Consider the following 13,344-nt stretch of genomic DNA (forward strand, 5'->3'; position numbering starts at 1 on the left):
AGTTCACAGGCCTGACCTAAATTGTTCTCTTTTATCCTCCTACAGTACCGCATCTACCTGGTCCCCATGAGCAAGTTCACCACAGAGTTTGTGGAACCCAGAGTTCATTGCATCAGTAGTCATGGGACCTTTGGACTGAGCAGGTATTCAGGCCAGAGTTAAGGACTTCTCCATTCCCTTGACCTCAGCACTCTTGGAAGGGAGTAGAGGGAAGGGGGGTGGCACTTTTCCTGTAGATACTTTCCCTTTCACAGATCAATGGAGGGAACATCAGGGGCCTAAGCCATAGCTATAGCCTGGTCTCCTGGGATGGGGGAAGAGAGGAAGATTCCTGTGTGTGACTCCTCTTTGGCCCAAGATTACAAGTCATATAAACAAATCTCCTTCCCCAGTCTTACCTCTCATCACTGCCCTAACTCTTCTGAGAAGTCCTAACTTGGCCTGTTCTGACCCTCTATATCTGTCCTTGTTCTTTCTCCAGCGGTTCCTGTATCCCTTCACGCTTCCAGAAGCTATCCCAGCCCATCGTCCTAACAGAGTGTAAGGTCCTGCCTGTGCCCCCCGACTTCCCATTGAACCACGTGCACACAGTCACTCCTGCTGGACCCCCGATGAGTCCTCAGCCTCGCCCTCCGACAGCTGTAGATCCCACCAGTGATCCCACCCTCCTCCAATCTCCCCAGGTGAGGGTGGTACTCCAGGGGCCGCCTAACACACTGCAGTCAGGTGATTAATAAGTACTCCCACTATCCCTAGGTTGATTTCAGAACTCATAAGAGGAATTGGGGAAAGTAAACTCTGAGTTTTAGTTTTAGTTTTAGGTTAAAACTTTAGTTTTAGTTGCTTAGGTAGTAGAGGGGGAAATCAGGAGACATTTAAAGAGAGTCAACGAATATATATTCTGCTGGAAAGAGCTCAAGGCTGTTTGATCCAAAGTAAATTTTACTTACTAAATTTTACTTCTAGCTTCATTCCCAACTCATTGTGTGGCCTTGGGCAAGTCAGCTCCCTTCTCTTTAACTCATTTGTCCCATCTCTAACAGAGAGTATGGAACCCCATGGCTACACTTGGGAAAGTCAAGGATAGGTAAAAGAGAAGGCTGAGGGAGAGAATGGCATTGCTGACCACCTCCCTGGGGGGATTTTCTCCACAGACCACCGTCGTGTTTAGCACTCACATCCAGACACTGGGGCGTTATGCCTTCCTGCTCCATGGCTACCAACCCAACCATCCTACTTTCCCCGTGGAGGTAGTCATCAATGGTGGCCGGATCTGGCATGGTGAGTTGGAGTTGAGCTAGGGGGAAGGGTACAAAGAAGGGATCTAGAAAAGTTGGGGACTCTCTGGTGTCAAAAAGGGTGAGATGGACTGAGTGAGATCCACTTTCCTGAGAAGCTGCCCATGATCATGATAATGTATTTAGTACAGGGCCAGTGGTACCTCATGAAGTGGCCAAACAGGGTACTTACTACATGATTTGACAAAGAGCCCTGTGTTATCCAGTAGGAGATGAGGGAACTGTCTGAAGAAGGCAGGAAGGGTTCTCCAGGCAGGGAACCTGAGAAAAGCTAGAGAGGAGGATGGGTTGCCTGCTGGTTACATTGCCATGTGCCAGCACAAGGATGCAGGGTGTTACTGGTGAGCTGCCTTTGGCCTCAAGCTAAGGAGGCCCCTGCAATTAACACTGAGCCAAATGAAGGCACACAAGTTTGACACTCCTGATCTTCTCAGGCCAGGCCAATGCCACCTTCTGCCCCCACGCTTATGGTTGCCGAAGCCTGGTTGTGTGTGAAGGTCAGATCGTCCTGGATGTGACAGACAATGAGCTGACTGTGACTGTCCGTGTGCCTGAGGGTCAACAGCTCTGGCTGGTGAGTGGCCAGGGCAGAAAGTAAGGCCTGCCATCCCCCTTTCCTTTGACTGTGGGAGGGAGGGCCTGCTCTGTCCAATTCCTTCACTTCCCCTAGAATCTCAGACTTGAGAGTGCAGCCACAGTCCTAGGTTAGTAACAAGATTGTTATAGAAAGAGCAACCAGCTACATTCAGGGCGAACTGCCATGATCTGAATTCCCTATACTTGGTTTTTTCTTTCAGCAGCTGGTGAAAGCTGGGGCTGTGGATATATCCTTCTGTCAGCCTTAGCCCAACTGAATTTGGAAGAGAAAAAAACAGCTTCCAGTCTAGTGGAAAGAGCTCTAGATTTTTTTCTCTGGTGGATTCAGCAGTCTCAGTCTCCAGCCTTCACCCAAAGAGCCCCCTAGAAGCAGGAACAGAGCATTGAGTGGAAAGTGAAAAAAAAAGTATTGGGTTTGGATATAGAGGCTGTCTGGCTCCAATCCCGGGTTGGTGACTTAATAGCTGTGGGGCCTTGAGCAAATCATTTTAACTCCAGGACTAGGTTTCTTCATCTGTCAGATGTAGGGATTTGCCTGGATCATGATATCAAAGTCAAAGGATCCCAGAAGTCTTCATGTTGACTTAGGAAGTCACAAATTAGCATTATCTCTGTTGTATTGTATTTTTGTTCATTTTGTTAAATATTTCCCAGTTACATTTTAATCTGGTTTTGGGTACACTTTCGGATTGGATAATCTCTCAGGTACTTTTCCAGCTCTCAGTCCTGGTATCCTGTGAGCACTGGATTGGGAGTTAGAGGCCCAGTGGCTGTTTACTGCCTGTCTAACCTTGGTACCACAAGCAAGACCTATTTTACCAGGGAGGATAAGATCTGGGATAGCCCAGTCCCTTTCCTCTTCCTTCCATGGATGGAACCAAGTTGAATCTTTGCCTTCCTCACTGTAGTTAGACCTGACCTTTAGAACTTCCCATCTCATAGGACTATGTGCTGGTTGTCCCTGAGGATGGCTATAACTCCAACTACCTTCGAGAGGAGCCTCTGGACAGATCTTATGACTTCATCAGTCTCTGTGCAGCCAATGGCTTTTACGTCAGGTATGACCCAGGCTGAAGTAGTGGTGGTGAAGACGGACACTCAGGACCTGGAGTGGGCTCAGGGTTGGGGGCTATGGTCTCCAAAAGACTTGGAGGTGGGAATGGAGTGGTCTAGACATTGAGACTGGGAAAGTGAGGGAAGATTTGGGGACTCGGGGATCTTGGGAAGTTAGGGCTGGGCTTAGGGGAAGCTCAGAAGTTTGGGTAGTGTGTGGAGGGTGTCTGGGAGGAGGAGGAGCGCCTAAAGAATTCTATTCAGTGGTTCTAATTACTGTCTGTGTCACCCCCCCAGCCCCACCAGCTCACCTCCATTCTGCCAGGATGCTGCCATCTCCCTTTCCCTCTTTTACAATAATGGGGCCCAGCCCTGCCGCTGCCATGAAGTTGGAGCCATGAGCCCTTCCTGTGAACCCTTTGGGGGCCAGTGCCCCTGCCGAGCCCACATCATCGGCCGGGATTGCTCCCGCTGTGCCACTGGTTACTGGGGCTTCCCGAATTGCAGGCGTGAGTCTTTATTCCCTTCCCTCCACCTCACTCCACATCCAGTCCTGGCCAGTGTCTCTTCTTCCTGATAGGGAGGGAGGAACCCCATGAGACACTGATACAGAGCTCTCTCTTTACAGCCTGTGACTGTGGCACCCGCCTTTGTGATGAAGGCACTGGCCAGTGCATCTGCCCACCCCGCACCATCCCACCAGACTGCGTGGTCTGCCAGCCTCAAACATTTGGCTGCCACCCCCTAGTGGGCTGTGAAGATTGTAACTGTTCTCGCCCTGGTGTCAAGGATTTCACAGACCCTGGCTGTGACTTGGACAGCGGGCAGTGCAAGTGAGGACAGAGTGGGGTTAGGAGGAGGGGGTAGCAAGCCTGGTGTCCTGCTCATAGTTGGAATAGGTAGGTGCCTACTGGGTAAAGGTTCAGGGTTGATGACTGAGTTACTGATCCCTATTAAAGGTGCAAACCCAATATTGTCGGCCGCCGCTGTGACTCTTGTGCTCCTGGCTTCTATGGCTATCCCAGCTGCCGGCAATGCCAGTGCCATAAGGCAGGCACAGTGGCTGGAGTATGTGACCCCGTGACTGGCCAATGCCATTGTAAGGTGAGTCTAGAGCCTGAGATGGGAGCCTTTGTTATGGTGTTTTTTAACATGGCAAAACACTTTGTTATAGTTCTAACAGCCCCATCAGGAAGTCAGGGCAGGGATTCCTTCCCCCGTTTTACAGATGAATGAAAACTGAGGCACAGAGAAGGGAAAGTGATTTACCCAAAGCCATGTTGTGAGGGATAGCAAAACTGGCCCCAGAACCTAGGTCTGCCAGGCCAGGACTTTTCCCACTGCAGCATACTTTCCAAAATGACACATTAAGTTAAATATTATTTGTAATATTTGTACTATGTAAATGCAGATGAATCATATAAGTGAACGTCCCCATCTTGAGCCACAGAATTCCTGATGGCTTCTTGGTGCCCAGCCCCAATTCTTCCCTCTAGCTGTCAGACTGGGAGAAGGGGGCTTACCTTCTGCGGAGATCTGAGCCTGCTCCTCAGACTCCCTAAGAAAGTTCACACATCCCCACATCTGGATTCAGGACAATGTAGAGGGTGTACGCTGTGATCAATGCCGCTTGGGCACCTTCTCCCTGGATGCCTCAAACCCCAAGGGATGCACTCGCTGCTTTTGTTTTGGGGCCACTGACCGGTGCCGGAGCTCCCAGCAAGTCCGTGGAGAGGTAAGAACCCCTACGGCATGGATGACCCTGGTCCACCCCTCTCTCAGTAGGGTGCTGCTCAGTCCCATCCTGTGCCCTGTAGTGTGGGAGCAGGATCCGCATTCTGAGGTCCTGGCTCACACCTGCCTTCATCCTAAACACTTACCTGTGCAAATGCACATATATGTGTGCTTATGTGTGTATGTGTATGTATATGTGCATGTGTGTACACCCATATATGTATGTGTACGCATGCACACACATATTGTGTTTGTATGTACGCACACATACATATACATGTGTGCCCATGCACATATGTGTGCATTTGTGTGTTATATGTGTGTATATACATGTGTGCATATGCACAAATTTATATGTATGCCCACATATTTGCATGAAGGTTCACGCATTCATTTAACAAGAAGAAATACACTTGTATCCATGCTGTCCTATAGTTCATAGACATGCAAGGATGGACACTGTTGAGTGGGGAGCATCAGGAAGTGCCGACCTCACTTCGTGTGGATGCTGGGCTGGTCCATGCTGATCTACGGAATGTTCCAGAAGCATTTCAAGACCTTTACTGGCACGCACCTGCCTCCTACCTGGGGGACCGGGTGAGTGGCGCATGGGAGGTTGAGCCAGGATTGTCTGTTGGAATTGGAGGCTGAGAGCATCTAAGTCAGGGAGGTGTAAATTTGCTCAGTGCTCTTTGGGGTTGGAGTGTGAATCATGAAGGTGCCCTTTTTTTGAAGTGGGGTGTGGTAGAGTATCCAGGTCGCAGAAGTAGAGCAGTGGGAGAAGAGGAAGATCTGAGCTCACTGTGTTGCAGGTGTCATCTTATGGCGGGAGCCTGCGCTATGAGCTGCATTCAGAGACCCAGCGTGGGGATGTCTTTGTGCCTGCAGAGAGCCGGCCAGATGTGATCCTGAAGGTGATGACAGAGTTCAGGGATAGGGAAATGAGGGAACGATGGACCAGAGGGCTGGAGGAATTTGAGGATGGGAAGGCGGGTAGGGGAATGTAATCTCAGACCATTAGTGTAGAGAAGCCTGTGGTGGTGGGGGGGGCGGGGGGGAATACAAGAGGTCACAGATAGGGAGCATGGGGGTTGGGAGATAAGACCCCAGACCAAGGGGTAACAGGAGACCAAGCAACAGAAGAGAGGAAGAGTCATGAACATAAAGGTGGCTGGTCATGGCTTCTCCCAAAGGCCAGGGGTCAGTCTGGGAGTCTGGAGCAGTGGAACTATACACCTTCACTTTTGTTCTCTGTAGGGAAACCAGATGAGTATCACTTTCCTGGAGAGTTCCTACCCAGCTCCTGGGGACATTCATCGAGGGAAGGTGGATCTGGTGGAGGTCAGTGGAATAGGGAAGCATATATGGGGGACTCCCTGAGGTTCCCATAGTCCTTCTCACAAGCTGATGGCACTCTTAGTGATGGTCTTTCTTCTATGCCCAAAACTATCTAGGGAGGATGCAGTAGAAATGGGGAACCCAGAAGTACTTCTCTCCATTTCACAGGACACAAAACTGAGGCATAGAGAGGAGACTTCCTGAAAGTCACATCACAAGTCAGGGTCAGGTCCAGGGACACAGCTACCTGTTGAACTGAAATGTAAACTGCGAATGTCTCTAAGAAGCAGGCACTCAAGAAAGACAAGTTTTGATGACACTTCCATTCTCTAGGTAATCTTGAGCATCTCTTTTCTCTGCCATAGGGCAATTTCCGCCACACAGCGACTCACAACCCTGTCTCCCGGGAGGAGCTAATGATGGTGCTGGCTGGTCTGGAGCAGCTGCAGATCCGTGCCCTCTTTTCTCAGATCTCCTCAGCTGTCTCCCTTCAGAAGGTGGTGCTAGAGGTGGTGACAGATGCTGTTGGGGGAGCCCAGGCCAGCAATGTTGAGGTCTGCATGTGTCCTGCCAACTACCGTGGGGATTCATGCCAGGTAAGAGATCGGGGTGTCTCAGAGCCCTCTTGGATTTTGTGGGGGGGCCGTGGTGAGGGGGATGGTGGCTTCACAACAACTGTCCAGAGCAACGTCTTGCTCCTTGTAGTCAGTGAGACTAACTGACTGGTCTATGGCCTTGCCCATCATATAACTGAGTACAGAAAGGGGCATACAGTAAGACAGGTGCATTAGCATTGGAAGCTAATGGATGGAAAAACAAAAAAGCATCAGGGGAGGATCTACCCTATCCTAGGGGAGCCTTGTTTATCAGGGCTGGGGAGGAAGCCCAGACAGGATGGCCTCAGACCTCTAGACTCTAGAGGAAGGACCTGTGTTGGAAGCCTCACTCTTCCTTTTGCTACCGGCATGATTGGACAAATCATTTTTCTTTCTGAGCCTTAATTTCCACTTCTATAAAATGAGTGGGGTAGACTTCAAGAAACTCAAGATCCTTTCTAATTTGAAGATTTTGTGCTCTAATGACATGATTACACACAGGGTATTAGCCAGACGATCAAAATCATCCATGTCCTTGAGATACCTGATCTTCGTTGGTGACCCTCCCTCCATTGCTGTATCTCCCAGATGCTCCCTCCTTCCACTCTCACAAATTTTGTTATCTGCTTTCTCTTTTTCTCTTCTGCCGTTCTTCACCTCTCACTCCCTAGGAATGTGCTCCTGGCTATTACCGAGACACCAAGGGACACTTCCTGGGCAAATGCATTCCATGCCACTGCAATGGGCACTCAGACCGATGTCTCCCAGGCTCAGGCATCTGTGTGGTGAGTCCCAGTGCTGTCTAGGCACATCACTGTGTGTATTTTTATTTTGGGATGGGGTCTTAGTAATCCTGAGAGTTCTCATGAACCCCAGCCAAAGGCTTTTAGGGACAGAAAATGACAAGGGTGGAATGGGGGAGAGGGGTTGAGCCAAGGTTAGAGGAAGGGGAATTGTCAAGAGTGTTGAAGGGTACTTAACCTTGTCTACAGAGCTAGGAGGGGTCAACATTAGGGATTGCTCTCCATATCTGCAGAGGACTCAGTCAAAAGAAAAAACTTTAAATTAAATCACGGGATACCATAATTAATCATTTCAGCAATGAGTATTTATTAATCACTTACTAGGTGCCAGGTACTGTGTGAGGCTGGGGATAGAAAAGCAACGAATAGTGATTAAACATGTGTGAACAAGGACAAAGAGCCACTTTTCCTCTCTAGATCTGTGATTCTTCATATATTAAATCAGGTGATTAGGCACTTCATTTTTAAGCAGGACATTCACAAGGTACAACACATCCAGAGGAGGATGACTATGTCACACCAGGATGGGTTGAAGGAATGGAGCACATTTAGCCTGGACTCAAGAAGACTTTGCCAGTTAAGGGGTGGCCTGTATCCCTGTGTTTGAGTGGAATAGGGATTTGGAATAAGGGTTCATCAGACCTGACTGTCCTCCTTGACTACAGGAAGCAGAGCTGGGGCCGGTGGGTTTTGTAGAAATTGCAGAGAAGCAACTGAGTTTGACATATCCAGAACTATTAAAAGGGGCAATGAGTTGCCTGCCTCAGGAGGTAGTGGGTTCCCTGTCCCTGGAGGTCTTTGTGCAGAGGCTGGATGACCATTTATCAAGGATGTTATAAAGTATTCTTATTCATGTACAGGTTAAGCTAGATGACCCCCAAGGACCTTTTCAACTCTGAGATCCCATGAATAGTGTCCACCATCTTCCAGGCCCCTGATCCAGATCACTGTCCTTGATTCTTGAACCTGAACCAGGGGCAGATTCTTGTCCTTCCCTGGGAAATCTCATTCTCCCTGGCGGTTCTCAGAACTCAGGTGTGAAGTCAAAGCAAGCATATTTGAGAATAGAATCTGATCTCCTAGTTAATCAAGGGCAGGTTATGGGGGCCAAGAAGGACAGCATCTACCCTAGGCCAAGGACAGATATAGGGCAGGATTCTGGGCAGCCTCTTGCCATGAATAAGAACTTCTAGGCCAACCAGAGAAAGAAAGAGCTCCTTGGAAGTGATCAAGGAAGGGGTGACCACTAAAAAAGCATGTCTGTCATGGGGGCCAGGCCCAATGACCTCCCAGTATGCAGAAGATGCTACGGTGTATGTTTATGCTTCTGTTCCAGGGCTGCCAACACAACACTGAGGGTGACCACTGTGAACGGTGCAAGGGTGGCTTTGTGAACAATGCAACCCAAGACCAGTCATCTTCCCTCTGCATCAGCTGCCCCTGCCCTCTCTCTGTGCCCTCCAACAAGTAAGTGCTCCTAAATGGTTCCCCATCCTCTGCCTGAAGTCCTCTAGGAGGGGGGTCTCTACTGCCTCCACAGGTAGGCAGCCCATTTTCTTTTTCAACAGCTCCAGATGTTATAAAACTTGTCTATCGAGCTAAAATCTGCCTCCGCCAGTTCTGTCTTACCCATTGCCCCTAGCTCAGCTTCCTGGAGACCATTTAAATACAGCTAACATGGCCACCTGTCTCTGTCCAAGTCTTCATTCCTCTGGGTCAAACATCCCAGTTCCATCAAGCCCTTTTCCAAGCCGTTTCCACTCTACTTATAATTCTTCTGTTTGGCTTCCATTCCTTTTATTCTACCTGTAATCACTCTGAGAAAGAAGCCTCCCCTATTGGTTCTAGTGAAAGGATATGTTACTGAGCCTTAGACGCCTGATCGTCTGAGTCATTTCCCAGGGTTGATGGCTCTTCCTTGGAACAGATTCAGGGAACCTTAGCCACAGAGTCTTTTTGTTTCATTATTTACTAAGTCTGAATCCCCACAGGAGGACCGTGTCTGCTCATGAGTCTGCTTGAGCATCTGGGTTCAGACTGGCAAGATCTGAGCCCTAATTATGTTTTTTACTCTGCTGCTGCTACCATAATGGAAATCCAGTTCTGGAATCCATGATCTCTTGCCATTTTCAGGATACAAGAATATTTTTTTAGGGTTTAACAAGGGGAAAAAAAGTATAAATTCTGAAATATTACACAAAAGAAGATCACTAAGTAGCCATATGAAAAATTACCCTGGGACCAAACTTGATGGTACTTTAGCTTTTTGACTTAATATTTAACTAAACTTCCCCAGACCTGGATTGGCCACTAAGATTGTCTTTTTCTTGAGAGCACACACTGTGACACTTGTAGCCTCCAAAAAAGAAGGGCATTTCCTGTATCAGAAGTCACCCTATTGATTTGTGGTTGGTTGATGTGGGTATTCTGGGCCTAGTTCATTTGTCTGTTCTGAAATCTCAGACTCGTTCACAGCTCGTCAAGAAGTGTAGCATTAGATGTTTCCCTTCTCCACCCACAACATACAGTAGATGATAAGAACGAGGATGTTTAACAACAGTGTTCCCCACTGCGTCAAAAGTAGAGTACATCACATTGGAAAGTACAGAGACAAGCCTGTCCATCGCGGGTGTTACATATCCCTCAGCTGCCCACACAGGTGTCCTCTTATAATTAAGAATATAGATCCTGTGGGTCCATCCCTTTTAGACTGTGAATTCCTTTGTGGAGAGGAGACTGGGAGCCATGCTATAGAAAGATCGAATAAAGGAACTGGGGATTATTTGACTGGTAATAGAGAAGACTCTGGAGTGGGAGGGAGGTGGAATGAGGGAGGTGGGGGGGAAGTGTCCATAACAGTTGGTCCAGCTCTCCCCTATTTAAGTCTGTGTGCTCCAGGCTGGGGAGGAAGGCCATTTGACAGTGCTGCCTGGTGGGTTCTGAGATCCATCTACATCTTCCCCTTCACTTTCAGCTTTGCAGTTGAATGTGTCCATAAGGGTGGGGCCACCCAGTGTCTCTGCCAACCGGGCTATGCTGGAGCTTCTTGTGAGCGGTAAGTAACGATGATAACCACTTAAGTGGTCTTTAAGGATTGCAAAGCCCTTTCCTTGTATTCTTTTGTTTGATTCTCATGGCAGCACATTGAGCTAAATACATACGTGTGTGTATATTCTGACACACACGCACACTCCTCACATCTAAATTGCCATCAGATGCTTTTCGTTCCATTTCTGCAACATCGTTTGCATCCTTCCTTTACTATGAATTCCCTGTGTTAAACCCTAGCACAAGCTGTCGCTGCCACACATTTAAATGATTCCAAAAGACCCTTCAAAAGTCTTCCTGTTCATATTGTTAGGAGTCATCTTTTTTATGTATACATCTGCTCGGTGTACCCCTGTTCAAAAATCTTCAGTGATTTTTTATCACTTACCAAATAAAGTTCAGCTTTCTTTGCTTGGCCTTCAAGGTTTTCTGCAGTTGGGCACTTCCTTATATTTTCAGTTTTATCCCATATAATTTTTGTCCATACATTTTCTGCTTAAGACAGTAACTATTTTCTGTCCCCAAATACTTCCTGTGCTTCCACACCTCCAAGCCTTTGTTCATTTCATTCCCTATACCTGAAATGCTCTTTCCCTTCTTTACCTGATGAATCCCTAACCTGTTCATTAAAGTCTAAATCCAGCGTATCCTCTTCTAGGAAGTCTTCCATGACTTTTTGTCACTAACCATCCTCCCCTTCAGGCATCATAGACTTTGGCTTGCACTTATCATGTAATAGTGTGTATTATAGGTATTGTGGTGATCATGTGTTCTATATTATCCTTAAGATGCCTTCTGGCTCTAAGTCTGACAATCCTTTTACCAAACACTTCTGGGAGTGGGCGGGGGTGGGGTATGGGGGACAGATGCATATCAGGAGGACGTGGAGAGCAGTATACTGGAGGAAGCATAGCTATTTAGAATGTTTAAGCTGCTCTGAATCACACACAGAATGACTGAGCAGGACTGGACCATGCTGCCTATGTTTCAAGGTGGCTGCACACGTCCCTTGTCATTCCTCTCTGGCCAGGGCTATACTGACCCACCTGGATGATTCTTTTCTTTCTCTTACCTGCCTCTCCTCAGGTGTGCTCCTGGATACTATGGCAACCCCCTGGTGATTGGCAGCTCCTGCCAGCCTTGTGACTGCAGTGGGAATGGTGACCCTAACATGCTGTTCAGTCACTGTGATCCCCTGACTGGGGCATGCTTGGGCTGCATGTATCATACAGCAGGTCCCCACTGCGAGAGCTGTGCTCCTGGTTACTATGGCAACGCTTTGCTCCCCAGGAACTGTACAAGTATGGTTGGGGCTGCCCCATATGTGGGAAGGAGGGTGAAGGGGCCAGGATAGCCCTGTGCAGAGCAGCTAGGTCCTTCTACTAGCAATGTCCTACACAGAATGTACACCATGGCATGGAATGAGCTGGTCAGCTTGCAGTTTGTAGTTTGGACAGAAAGAATGGAAAGGAAAAGTAAAGGTGAGAGCCTAGGACTCATTATTGTGACTCTCTTGCCCTTTCCCTCTCAGAGTGTGACTGCTCACCCTGTGGGACCGAGGTGTGTGATGCTCGGACAGGGCGGTGTCTATGCAAAACTGGGGTGACCGGTCAGCGCTGTGATCACTGTCAGGTAATACCAGTGGCTTGGCCCATCCCTCAAGGGGAATGGAGCCTGTTGGGCAAGAGTGTCCTGAGTATCTGACCTTACAGAGTTCACTGTCTTGCCTCCACGTGGGCCCCCTTCACAAAAGTGGAGAGCTTCATCATCACCCCTCTCTTTTCCCTCTCTCTCCCTCCAGGATGGTCACTATGGCTTTGACAGTTGTGGAGGCTGCCGGCCCTGTAACTGTGGTGTGGCTGCAATTGGATCCAGCTGCCACCCCCAGACTGGGCAGTGCCATTGCCAGACAGGGGTCAGTGGAGCACAGTGCCAACAGTGTGCCCCTGGCTACTGGGGGTTCAGTGAACATGGCTGTATCCGTGAGTCTCCAAGTCATATGGTGTCCCTGGGGGAGGAAAGGATGTGTGGGAGGGAATAAGGGAGAAGAATTCTGGAGGGAGGGCAGCAACATTTTGGAGGGGCAAAACTAGGCAATAAAGTGGAATTTGAGGATTGGGTTAAGACACTTGTTTGAGAGGTGACCATAACCTATCACCCACCATGGATCTGGAAGGTCAGCATCTCAGTGGGCTCTTCTTCCCCACAGGCTGTCAGTGTCGAGGAGGTCACTGTGATCCCCGCACAGGTGAGTGCACCTGCCCCCCTGGTCTAGGCGGGAAACAGTGTGATTCCTGTAGCCACCAGCATCAAGTACCTGTGATCCATGGCCCTAGTGGCATCCACTGTGAAGGTAGGCCCCAACGCTATCCCCTCCTTTTTCACTCATCTTCTTTCTGTCTCATTTTTCCTTCTTCATTTGCTGCCCCTCTCCCCATCCAGAGCCATCCATATCTTACTATAGTCTCACCTCTCATTGTCTCCTCCTCTGATCACTTCTTCATACCCAGACCAGTTTGGAGACAGGCTGACTTGGGTTACCTGCCATGCCATGAGTACTGGCCCCAGTTGGGTAGCTTTGTGTCTCCCTATGCGGGCTGACAGAGAGGTCACAAGGGAGGTTTGGGATCCTTCACCTGACAATCCAGATGCCCTATCCCCCAGCTCCTGGTCCCCACATTGATCGCTGCTCTTGCCTCACCCCGTAGTGTGTGACAGTTGTGTTGTGCTGCTGCTGGATGACCTGGAGCGGATAGAGTCTCTCTTCCCCACCATCCGCCAACAGCTCAGCAGCCTCAATGCCAGCTCTGTGGCCTGGGCCCGATTACACGGGATCAATAGCTCCATTGCTGCCCTGGCGGTAGGTCAACTTGACTC

At 49.0% G+C, this 13,344-nt stretch overlaps 1 protein-coding gene across 1 annotated transcript in view; it reads left to right on the forward strand.

Moving 5' to 3' along the window:
* The window catches only part of LAMA5 (laminin subunit alpha 5), a 122,740-nt gene that overhangs the window by 84,962 nt on the left and 24,434 nt on the right, over positions 1 to 13,344 (forward strand). The window contains exons 29-49 of the mRNA XM_072633357.1: positions 46 to 143; positions 482 to 683; positions 1,155 to 1,281; positions 1,733 to 1,872; positions 2,838 to 2,953; positions 3,246 to 3,457; positions 3,577 to 3,781; positions 3,908 to 4,052; positions 4,543 to 4,683; positions 5,118 to 5,279; positions 5,495 to 5,596; positions 5,940 to 6,023; positions 6,386 to 6,616; positions 7,288 to 7,401; positions 8,756 to 8,886; positions 10,394 to 10,474; positions 11,554 to 11,768; positions 11,999 to 12,099; positions 12,269 to 12,449; positions 12,677 to 12,820; positions 13,176 to 13,327. Coding sequence (XP_072489458.1) covers positions 46 to 143; positions 482 to 683; positions 1,155 to 1,281; positions 1,733 to 1,872; positions 2,838 to 2,953; positions 3,246 to 3,457; positions 3,577 to 3,781; positions 3,908 to 4,052; positions 4,543 to 4,683; positions 5,118 to 5,279; positions 5,495 to 5,596; positions 5,940 to 6,023; positions 6,386 to 6,616; positions 7,288 to 7,401; positions 8,756 to 8,886; positions 10,394 to 10,474; positions 11,554 to 11,768; positions 11,999 to 12,099; positions 12,269 to 12,449; positions 12,677 to 12,820; positions 13,176 to 13,327 — 3,084 coding nt within the window. The remainder of the gene's footprint in view (positions 1 to 45; positions 144 to 481; positions 684 to 1,154; positions 1,282 to 1,732; positions 1,873 to 2,837; positions 2,954 to 3,245; positions 3,458 to 3,576; positions 3,782 to 3,907; positions 4,053 to 4,542; positions 4,684 to 5,117; positions 5,280 to 5,494; positions 5,597 to 5,939; positions 6,024 to 6,385; positions 6,617 to 7,287; positions 7,402 to 8,755; positions 8,887 to 10,393; positions 10,475 to 11,553; positions 11,769 to 11,998; positions 12,100 to 12,268; positions 12,450 to 12,676; positions 12,821 to 13,175; positions 13,328 to 13,344) is intronic.

Source organism: Notamacropus eugenii, chromosome 1 (assembly GCF_028372415.1).
Source record: "Notamacropus eugenii isolate mMacEug1 chromosome 1, mMacEug1.pri_v2, whole genome shotgun sequence".
NCBI classification, from domain to species: domain Eukaryota; kingdom Metazoa; phylum Chordata; class Mammalia; order Diprotodontia; family Macropodidae; genus Notamacropus; species Notamacropus eugenii.